Source organism: Choloepus didactylus, chromosome 1, assembly GCF_015220235.1.
Source record: "Choloepus didactylus isolate mChoDid1 chromosome 1, mChoDid1.pri, whole genome shotgun sequence".
NCBI lineage: Eukaryota > Metazoa > Chordata > Mammalia > Pilosa > Megalonychidae > Choloepus > Choloepus didactylus.
Genome location: NC_051307.1, coordinates 8,322,894 through 8,335,110, shown reverse-complemented (window position 1 = coordinate 8,335,110; position 12,217 = coordinate 8,322,894). Strand labels below are relative to the sequence as shown.

At 36.4% G+C, this 12,217-nt stretch overlaps 1 protein-coding gene across 3 annotated transcripts in view; it reads right to left on the bottom strand.

Moving 5' to 3' along the window:
• The window catches only part of LOC119530640 (bromodomain and WD repeat-containing protein 1-like), a 146,824-nt gene that overhangs the window by 55,481 nt on the left and 79,126 nt on the right, over positions 1-12,217 (bottom strand). For all 3 annotated transcript variants that reach the window (XM_037831537.1, XM_037831534.1, XM_037831540.1), the window contains exons 20-21: positions 9,272-9,383; positions 7,961-8,022 (exon numbers count right to left, since the gene is read on the bottom strand). In XM_037831537.1, coding sequence (XP_037687465.1) covers positions 7,961-8,022; positions 9,272-9,383 — 174 coding nt within the window. The remainder of the gene's footprint in view (positions 1-7,960; positions 8,023-9,271; positions 9,384-12,217) is intronic.

The window sequence follows — 12,217 nt, the reverse complement described above, 5'->3', positions numbered from 1 at the left end:
AAAACAAAGAGAGAGACTGGGTTTCCAGCCCTAGGTCTCAAAGCCCTTCCCCCACCCTTGAGGGAGGCAGCAGCAGGCGGCAGTTTCCTTGCCTTGGGGACAGCTGGAGTACTGAGTCAGCTGAAGGAGTACTTTTGCCACAGGTGGACCCCACATAGAGCCAGATTTTCAATGGCAAAGTGAAGGCACAGGAATCTCAGTTTCAGGCCACCTGTGTAGACACAGCCTGTGCTCAGAGGCAAAACAGCCTCTGAGGATGATTAAGTTACCAAACAGTGCTACAAGCTGAACAGTCCAGAAGGTGCAAGGGAACTGAAACACTTTTTAAAAGATGCTCCAGACCATTTCTTAGGACCACAGGAGCTGGTCTACACAACCTGTACAGAACCTGGCCCTGCTTTGGCTGAGGACTATGGAAGACCCAACTGTTAAAGCACGGCTCTAACACGAAACCAGGCCTTACTGATCAGAGGAAAACAGAGCACCACTGGAAGCCAGCAGATTTGTATTACCACACACAGTGAACTTGTCGGGGTGTCCAGTGCCTACCTCCTATCCCTATAGCAGGACACAGTGGGTGCCTGATTATATACTAAATGTGTATATACATACAATGGAATACTATGCAGCAACAAGAAAGAATGAGGTCGTGAAACATATGACAACATGGATGAACCCTGAAGACATACTGCTGAGTGAAATAAGCCAGACAAAAAAGGAGATATTGTATATTACCACTAATGTGAACTCTGTGAAAAATGTAAAATAAGTGTCCTATAATGTAGAATATAGGGGACCTAGAGATGCACAGAAGCTAGTGAAAGGGGAATGATAATCTAGTATGCACAGATATGATAATGAAGGTGAACTTAATGGTATGGGAAGGTGACTATGGTTTGTTAATGGGATTATAAGTATCAGTTATGCACTGAAGGCGAACATGTTCCTAAATGGTTGTTTAAAGGCATATAACCCACAGAGTAGCACCACAAACCTAAATAAGTGTTAGCATGATATACTTACAAGGTATGACACTAGTGCAGAGTTACCAACAGAGTGGTATATGGAAAAACTACCCAATACACATTATAGACTATATTTAATAGGAATATCTTACCAACACTATATTAATACTAGGGATGAATAATTAGCAGCTGATAAGAGCTCTGGGATGATTCATGTTATAATTCTTTAAAGTTGAGAGTGATGATTGATGACTATTCACCTAAGTGAAGATAATGTAAGAAACTGACCGTTTATCTTGGGATAGAATATATATTAAGTTAAATTAGGAACCCACTACTTAATAAATCAGGCCCTTGACTTAAGGCTTGCTCTTATGAAATTTAGGGCTGTAAATGGGAAGCTGAGCCCTCCTATAATTATGCCTAAGAGACACCTCCAGGGAACCTCTCCTTTTTTGCTCAGATGTGGCCTTTCTCTCTCTAAACCAACTCGGCATATAAATTCATTAATCTTTCCCACCATGAGGGACATGACTACCAGAGGAATCAATCTCCCTGGTGATGTGGGACATTGATTCCCAGGAATGAGCCTGACCCTGGCAGTGAGGGATTGAAAATGCTGACTTGACGAAAAGGGGAAAAAAGAAAGGTAATAAGCTGAGATCACAGTGGCTGAGAGACCCCAAATAGAGTTAAGAAGCTATTCTAGAGGTTTCTCTTATGCCAACTCCAGCTAGACATCCCAAATGGCCACAGTACACCATACCATTACCAAAAGTAGTCCCCAAATACCTAGGTCCCTACCTGAGATTCTATAAAAGATTCACTCACTGAGTTTTATCTTTCAGAAACTTAAAATCCACCAGAGTGCTCCTATGCCAGACAAGTCCTAAAACCCAGAGGCAACAGCCTCTTTAAGATCAACAATCAGATGCAGTCCCCTAACCCATGCTGTCGACATCCCCTTTCAATATGAGTAAGTTAGGGTGGTCACTGCCTGGACACCCCTAAAGATAGAGAAAGAGATTAAGTGAGAGGAAGGGGTAGCAACAAACAAGATTTAACAAAGGTCTATGAATGCTGAAACTTTAGATAAATATATATAGTTTTTTAGATGCTGAAGTGTTGGAATAGCTGGAAGGAGGTAAATGACACGGTGGAACTGGAACCTATGACATCCTTTGAAATTTGCTATACAGCTACTCGTTGAATTGTGCTTTGAAAGTCTTCACCTTTCTGTATATAATCTCTATTTCATAATAAGGAAAGAACTGAAACTGTGGAACTATAACCCATAACAATTTTTGAAATTACCTATGTAACTGTTAACACCTTTCTTTATGTATACTTTACAGTAATGGAAATAGTTGAAGTCGTGGAACTGTAGCCCATGACATTCTTTGAAATTTTCTAACAACTTGTTAAATCATACTTTGAAAGTTATGACTTTATGTAAATATGTTAAAGTTCACAATAAAAAAAATGCTTTTAAAAAAAAAAAAAAAGTGTGCTCAAGCCAGAATGGAAAACTTTGCGATTCATGGAGTACATGGAGGGATCTTGCCTCAGTAGTGGAAGACAATCAGCTCCAATCCCATTTAACAAATCATAAAAGCAAAACCCAAAAGGTTGAAACAGGTTCCAAGTAACTTATCTGTGTCCTATATTTATAGGAATATAAAAATATCCGTCACTAGAAAATGCAAAATTCACAATGTCTGGTATCAAAGATCACCAAAAAAATCAAATGAAGCCAACTAGAACTGGTACATGCTAGAATTAGCAGATATACATAATACTTATTGTAACTGTATTACACACGTTATTTTTAAAAGTAGATACAATGAACATATTTTCTTAACGTTCCAAATCCAGCTTCCAGAAATGAAAACTAGTGTGTGAGATGAAATTTAAACCTGATGGGAATAAAAGCAGATCAGTTACTGCAGAGAAAATAACAAATTTGATAACAAAACAATAGAAACTATCCCAAATGCAAAAGAGACAACATAATAAACAAGAAAAAAAGAAATTCCATAGACAAAGAAACCATATATGGAATAAAAGAAATTAAGATATTAAAAAGTAAAGATAAGAGGCAAAGGATACGAACAGACATTTCTCGAAAGACAACATACAAGTGGCTAACAAGTACATGAAAAGATGCTTAAAATCATCCGCCATCAGGGAAATACAAATCAAAACCTAAATGACAGATGCCATTCTACATCCACTAGGATAGCCATAACAAAAAAATAAAATGCTGACAAAGATGTGGAGATACTAGTTCTCTCATGCATTGCTGGGGGAACGTAACATGGTACAGCTGCTCTACAAAATAGGCAGTTCCTCAAAACGTTAAACACAGTTACCACATGATCCAGCAATGCCATTCCCAGGTATGTACTCAAAAGAAATGAAAACACAAGAACTTCTACACAAATGTTCACAGAAACATTCATATTAGCCAAAGAGCAGAAACAACTCAAATGAGTCCATCAACAGATGACTGGATAAATAAAATGTAGTAGATCCATACAATGAAATATAATTAGTCAATAAAAAGAAATTGCACACTGCAACATGGATATCCCTTGCAAACATTATGTTAAATGAAAGAAGCCAGATACAAAAGGTTATGTATTGTATAATTTCATTTATATGAAATATTCAGAATTGGAAAACCATATAGAGAGAAGGCAAATTAATGGTTGTCTAGGGCTGGGGGAATGCAGAGATTGGAGGGATCCAGTTAAGAGGCACAGGGTTTATTTCTAAAGTGATAAAATGTTCCAAAATTTATTGCAGTGATGGCTGCACAATTCTGTGCATATCCTAAAAGCTACTGAATTACAGACTATAAATGGATGAAATATATGGTAAATGAATTATATCTCAATAAAAGTTTTTTTAAAATAATAATAAAAAAGCACAACTAATACCTAGATCTTGATTTCTAAATACCATTCTCCAATAAAACAAACCATAGCTGGGACAGGGAGTACAGGATGAGCCCTGAACATCTTGTATTTCCAGAAAGTAAAGAAATACTAAAAAAAAAAAAATGAAAACAAATGTTAAAAGGATACGGAAGCCAACATGAATGGCCAATTCTGTGACAATTTGTGTGAAGAAATGACAGCAATTGAGTATAAATACTATTTTTAGAAGATTCTGAATACATATTAAAATGAAGGAAGAGGAGAGGGAAGGAAAAAGAGAAGAATTCTTCCTTACAGTAGTATGCCAACTACTAAATGTAGAAAAGACAAAGGAAAGAGAAAGTCACTATTTGGCAGATACCAGAATAATAATTATTTCAGGCAAGAATCATCAATAGATGCTAAATTTAGTGGGTGAATATAGGATGAGAAACAGGATATATGCAGAGCAGATGTAGATATGAAATAATTAAAATACAGGTTACCAGGAGCCGAGGTGAGAATAGGGAATGGGAGGTTAATTCTTAACTGGTACAGAATTTCTATTTGGGATGATTGAAAAGTTTTGGTAATGTATAGTGGTTATGGTAACACAACATTATGAAGTAATTAACACCACTGATCTACATATCTTCAGATATGTAATTATATATGGTATATATATATTCCTAGAACAAAAATTTAAGGGAAAAAAAGGAAAGAAAAACATACGTCTGTTCAACTCAGTGAATCCAAATATAAACTTTGGAGTATCCATAATGGTACATTATAATAATATTCCCTCATCTATTGTAACAAAGGGACCACACTAACACAAAATGTTAAAAATGGGAGTGGGTATACGGCAACACTATGTTTTCAGCATGATCGTTCCATAAATCTACATCTTTTCTTTAAAGAAAGCACAAATACATACATATAAATATGTACATATAAAATGTTCCCACAAGACACTAATTACAAAGGAAAAAAACAGTGACTGTACAGCAGAGAAACCTGGCAGACACCAACTAAATCAAGTGACTAAAGTTCACATCACCAGTAATGGCCCCAAGTGACATCAGGTGCCTCTGTTACGATGTACTGAGGAGGACACAACATCACTTCTGAGTTCAAATACAAAACCTAAATGTAATCATGAGGAGACATCAGATAAACCCAAATTGAGGGAAATTCTACAAAATAACTGGCTAGTACTCTCTTCAAAGTGTCAAGGTGTTGAAAAACACTGTAAGACTGCAGGTTCTCCTGTGGCAATTACATTCAATATATGAAAGGACATTAGTGGGACAACTGACAAAATATGAAAAAGGTTTCTAGATTATAGTATTAGATCAATGATAATTTTCTGATTTATGGAAGATGTCAACATCTGGATGAAGAGTATTTGAAAATTCTTGGTACTATTTTTTAAATGTTTTTCTAAGTCTGAAATTATTGCACAATAAAAAGTTTTTAAAAGTGCTACAAGAAATGATAATGGAAGGGTGCATATTCGAAAAGAAAACGGCCATGCAAACATTCAGAGAATATAATCTTGAAAATTATAATTAAATGGAGAATAGTTCAACAAGACTAGAAGAGAAATATCAATCTAACAATCTAATATTTGAAAATACTTCACTACATTAAAATGTATTTCTTTCTTTATTAATGTGACTGAGTCTCTCTTCACATGCCTCTCAATTTCTTTTCCTGCTGCCAATTCTCATAAAGGTGTATTGGCCTCGTTAACACTGACATGCAGGAGCTCTTCAGAGGTTGTCAGTGCAGCGATATCTAAGAACCTTTACAAACAAGCTGCTGTAAGGAGCAGTTAAAAACACTGATTGGAGCCAGATGGCTTGGGTTCCAACCCAAGCTTCTGCCCTTTCTAGATGTGTGACTTCAGACAAGTTACTTAACATCTCTGAGCCTTAGTTTCTTCATCTGTAAAACTAATAACAGAGCATCAACCTTAGAGCAGGAGTAAATGAGTTGATGCATATCAACTTCTAGACAAAGATATAAAACATATATGTTTTTAATTATGCATTGTATACTTTATAAATTGCAAAAACTCTTTATATTGCTAGGTATTATTTTCGAATATACTAAGCTCAAAACAAAATCTAACAAAAGAATTCATGGATGATTTTCAAGATTGGAGCTAGAAAAAACTGTTTGAAAAAAAATCCTTATTTCCATAAAACAACTTAATATATAGCTAGCCAGAAATATCCTGGCTAATGGAGACATTTCAGAGAGTAAAACACAAAGGAAAAGGGCATAGGCCCTGAAGCAGACTTATAATGTCATGGAACAAAGCATCTGTGTGTCTCAAAACGATGGGTATGCAAGGACATAAGTATTTATATGGTGAATAAACACTAATAATAAACGAAAGCTTGGTAGGGAAAAAAACAGAAGCAGGAGATATAAAACACTCCTTCCGAAAAAGCAAGAAGGAAATAATTCTATAGCCAGAATATTCAATAAAGCCACATGAACAGTATTTTAAGGTACAGGAGATGTCCTGCTCTGGAGCTGTAATGTAACCCACAAAAGACCACGTTCTTTTTTAATCCATTCTTTGGGAGGCAGGCCTACCATGAATGAGACCCTCAATTGAGATGTGACCCAGCCCATTCAAGGTGGGTCTTAATCCTTTACTGGAGTCCTTTCTGAAGAGGATAAAAGACAGTAAAATTCCAGAGAGCTTAGACAGAAATGCCTGGGGAAAACAAGCAAGGACCCACAGGAGCTGAGAGAGAAACACCCAGCGACATTTGGAGATAGCCACCGAAACCAGAATCAGGACAGAATGACCAGCAGACGTCACTAGGTGCCTTCCCACGTGACAGAGGAACCCCAGATGCCAGCAGCCTTTCCTCAGAGAAGGTATCTTCCTCTTGATGTCTTAATTTGGACATTTTCACAGCCTAAGAATTGTAAATTTGTAACCTAATAAAACATCACTGGAAAAGCCAACTCATTTCTGGTATACTGCATTCCAGCAGCTTTAGCAAACCGAAACAGAAGACCTATTCAATATTGGCTGAAGACAGGAAAGTGGAATCTAAAATTGTTGGAGGGAATCAAGCTAAGTTAAGTACATGTACTAGGTCCTTCAAAGGTAAGAAGCAATGGGACTGGAGGCATCGGCGTAAGGGCTGGCTTTTAGAGACATGTTTTCTCATAAGAAAAGAACTGACAATCCATGGTAAGACAGACATTTTGAGTTAAAGCAGAGGTCAGAAGGAATTTAGATCTTTTATTTGAAGAAAAACATGGGCAACAAAAAGAATGAGGAAAAGGAAATAGAGGCTACACAAGAAACAGTGGGATACTAAGTGTGGCAACTCGTGGCCTGAGCAAAACGAAACAGGCCTGCCAATCTTTGGTACACAGCAGTCTGCATGACCTAGGCAGCTAAATGTTTAACCTATTGTCTTTCTAAGCCAGTAAAGAGAAAAATGTAATTTTGACCTTAAAATGTAATTTTATGGGAAGCAGGCAGGAAGTGAGAGGCTATTAGTCTCGCAAAAAGAGCAAAATGTAATTGTTCAAGTGTTATTCTAGTCCTTCCTGCACTACCTGTCAGGCCAGAGTGACCTGTTCCCGCATCTATGGTCCCCCAACCTTAGAAAGGCCTTTGTCTTAAACCCTTATAAAAGGCTTTCTGTTCTCTTTGCATCGCTCGGTCATCTTCTCTGCAAACATGATGTTGGCCCTGCCTGAGAGAGCCGTCATGATCTCTCCACAACTTCTCACCTGTAAGTAAGCCCTGAATAAAAGTTCATGTATCAGAAAATGCTTGTTGTCTTCTTTGGCCTTGGGACTGGCACGGCCCTCTAAGGCTGCGACACTAAGGTACAGCTGAAATCTTGAGAATTAAAAATTAACAAGCCAGTAGTACCTAATTCTACTGTCTTTTTTTGGCAAAGTTCACAGTTATGGTGATTTCAAAACATTTATCAAAGAAAAACAAATGTGCTCCACATGCTTTATTAAAATATAAAATTGAAAATAGCAAAGATAAAATAATTTTATTTAACAATTAATTTTACATACCATTATCAGGAATTGGTTCCATGTCCCATGGGCTAAGTTTTTCAATTTCAGTATTGTCCCACCTGTTAAATCACAAGAAAAAAAAGTCCGGTTAGCCTTTCATAAAGACAAATTGTGGCTAATAGCTAGTTATTCACCACAAGAGCAAAGAACAGGTTAGAAAATATGAAAATTAACTGCATTAGAGCAATGAAATCTTAAATATTTACAGTTAGTGCCTTTTATTCAAGAAAGATACATTATAAGAAGAAAGTATAAACATCCTTGGCAGATTCAAGGACAAAGCCAGAAACCCTGTGTGTCCAATACCCAGGGGATAAGTGCAAAGCAAATTCAAATACACAGTGTGAAGGCCATGTGTGCTGGTTTGGATGTATTATGTCCCCCAAAATGCCATGTTTTTTAATGCAATCTTGTGGGGAAAGATGTATTTAGTCTTTATTAGGTTGGAATCCTTGGATTAGGTTGTTTCCATGGAGATGTGACCCACCCAACTATGGTAATACCTTTGATTAGATTATTTCCATGGAGGTGTGGCCCCGCCCATTCAGCATGGGTATTGGTTTAATCACTAGAGTCCTATTAAAAAAGCTCACAAACAGAAGGACCTCAGAGTGGCTGCAGCCAAGAGAGACATTTTGAAGACAGGCATTGAAACTAGACTTTTGCTACTCCAGAGTTTGCCTGGGAGAAACTAAGAGAATACCCCCAGATGCTTAGAGAAGAGAGTCCTGGGAGAAAACCATTTCGAAACACAACCTGGGAGCAAAAGAATAAGATGCCAGCCACAGGCTATCCCAGCTAACAGGTTTTCCAGACGCTATTGGTGTTCTTCAGTGAAGGTATCCTACTGTTGATGCTTTTGTTTGGACATTTTCATGGCTATACGACTATAACTTTGTAACCAAATAAACTCCCTTTATAAAAGCCAATCCACTTCTGGTATTTTGCATAAAGGCAGCATTAGCGAACTGCAACACCATGCTTCAGAAGGTGCACATTATTCCACAACCAATGGAAAGGCATTGAGAGTTTTGTTTCTGAATTACGACCCTGACAACATCAGGTGGAGGAAATATTGGGAAGCTACAGAAATAGCCCCTGTGAAGCAAACAGACTCATGAAGCGCTAGCAGGTAGGGAGCAACAAGGGCATATTCCAGAGACATTTCAGAGCTCAGAATGACATAACATGACTTGATGGCCAACTAAATCACATTGTTTTTCACCTGGAACATCTTATTTATTCATACAAAAATCTGCCACACCAAACAAATGTTTGTAGAGGACTATTTTAAATCTGTATACAAACCGAACAATGTAACACTGGAAATGACTATCAGGATACTGTGGTTGATATGGCTCTTGACTTAACACTGTTCCAAACCACCAAGCATCATCAATTATAGAGCGGAATTTGTCACCTATAAAGAGAAATGATCAACGTTGAGACATCTACTTGCTAACCTTATTAACATTTTTCAATTTATAAAATAACATGATACAGATAAAACCAGAAAAGTATATTTTTATACTAAAATGAGCCACCTTTCCCCACTCTCAGCAATCCTCAGTGTTAAAAAAGAAGATATAATGTTACTCAGCAACTTACTGAAAGTATATAGCCCTACAACCTAATGGAATAGAATAAAACCATTTATGACTGTGAGAATTAGATTAAGTTTAGCTTTCACACGGGGTGGGGGCAGTTAAGGAATTGGCAGAAGGTTAAAAAGACAAACTGTAATCCACAGTCAGTCCCCCTGCTTATCCGCCCACTATCCACAATCAGTCCCCCTGCTTATCCGCCCATGATCTACTGTCCTTGCAAGGTAGAGACTTGGGGTAGAGCTTCCTTAAACAGCTTCATAAGTTGTTACCAAACTAGCTCAGACTGGCTCTGCAGCTCAAGAACAAAGGAAAGAGGGGTGGAGACTTGTTTGAAAGGTTCCAAGTTTGCACAGGAGACTTTTTTTCAAATGTTTCCAATTTGGGCGTGCTGCATGTTTCAAATTTGGGCGGGCTAGTTAGGCTTTTTGAATAGAATGTAACCTCTGAAGTATCCAGCCAATGGAGAAACAGGGGAGGGACTTGCGGTTTAGGTGTAGGGAATAAATACTGCTGGGTCAATTGTTCTGCACGTCAACCCCCACATTTTGGTTGGGCACCCATTCTTGCAAGACCGTGAATAAATTCATTTCTTCTCCATAATCAGGTCAGCATTTATTCCTTTTTAGGAATAGTGCTTGTTTCTCACATGACTATGTTACATTATGTAGTATGTCCAAAACCCCATCCAGAGTAAGTTCTGTTACATTTTACAACATGAAGCAAAGAACACAGTTAACAAAGATTTGTAAACATTTTACAATCTATACTATCAATATATTCCTGTATATAATAAGAACATTAAATACATATAGTTACTAAATAGATAAAATTTCCTGAACAAAACAAAATTATAAAAGTGACTATGATCAGAATTTCATCTATGATTTTTCTAAATTTACTGCTATGTAAATGCCTCCATATAAAATCATTTCCTAATACTTAAGATCACCTATAATAAAAACCAGGTTGTAAATGTACCCCCAAAAAACCTTACATGTTTACTAGTTAAAAGAAATAAGTAAACACCATATATCCCACTACCTGGGCACAATGTAAAAAGAGACAAGCAGATTTTAGGAGCGCTCCTAGACAAACAACAAAAAATGTGGAAAGACAAAGTTTAACTGGCTTCAGTGGACTTATGTTAATTTCTAAATATTGTCTACAACTAAATCTAATACTTCTAAGAAAATAAACCACATTTCTATCTTTATTTTACAAATATTACAAAAAAACAGCAAAAAAAGAAACCACACAGCCTGCTGTAACCATATCTCTTCATTCCTACCCGTTTTGTCAAAACTATCCAGCGTTTTGATAGATTAACAGTTCTTTCCTCATGGAAAGTTTCAAAGAAACACTATCAATCAAAAATAAAGCTACATTCTACCACCCAACATACACAATATTTCTATAATACAATACCCAGCAAACAGTCTTGACTAGATAAAAGAAAGTAAGCTTATAGTAAATTTTGTAAAAGTCTGGGAAAAAAATAACATTACCACAGCTACTGGAACTACATGCTTTGAAGTTCTAAATGTATTTTCAAATTTATGTAAACATCACTTTTATGTACAATTTTCCTCAAAAATCACTAATTAAAAAAAAAACTAGTAAAGCCCCTACTGCCCCCCTCTACTAATCACTCTGCAATTAACAAAATTCTACCTTTTACCGTATTTCATTATATGGTAAAATAATACAGACATTGCAAAACAAAACTTCAGTATTAGGAAGAAATCTCACTAAAGAAAATATGAAAGGCATATACTAATAATTTGAGTTAACACTCTTTTTTTTCAGTTTTCTAAGGTAAATAACCTCATTTGGCATAAACAATAATTACAATTGATTGTAAAAAAAATTACTGTAACAAAAAATGAAATGCCATAATTATGAGAAGCCTAATATAAAAACATGATTATAAACTAGAGCTAATTTTTTTTTATTTGTCTTCCTTATTTACCTAAAAATAGAAAAATTTTAGTTTAGTTAAAATACTTTCTCAGTGTAAGACCAACACTCTAAATAAAAAGGAGCCTTAAAAGTTTTAATTTTCTCATGGCAAAAGTGGCTTTTCTGTTTTTGTTACCTGAGCACACAGGTAATAATCTACTAATCCAAAAGTTTATCATGCAAATATATTTTGGCCTATCAAGAGTAGGATAAAAAAATTAGCAGAGTTAAGTTCTCAATATAGTCAAAAAGGACACAAGCAACTTCCTCTACCCACAAGGTTCAAAACTGTAGATGAACAGATAAATTTTATAGAGGAGCAAAAAATGAATTAAGATTTAGTATAGAAGAAGTGGTACAACCACTTTTCTGAACCACAAAAATAAACCAAAACCACTCAATCACAAGGAGTGATTGGGAATGCATAGCTACACAGTTGAGCTATGGAGCACTGGAGAGAAGAAAATGAGACCTCCTAACTTACATCTCATTGGGGTTCAAAAACCTACTAGGGGTCCAGTCGACCTATGGTGTCATCCCGTCCTACTCCCTCTCCCCCCAAATCTTTGAACAACTAGCAAAAACTGGCAGAGCCATCTTTCTCAAAACTCCAGAAAGCAATTAAAGAGATACATTAAATGGACAACTGACAAATCAAGAAAATGCAAATTTAACAACAGTAGAACCT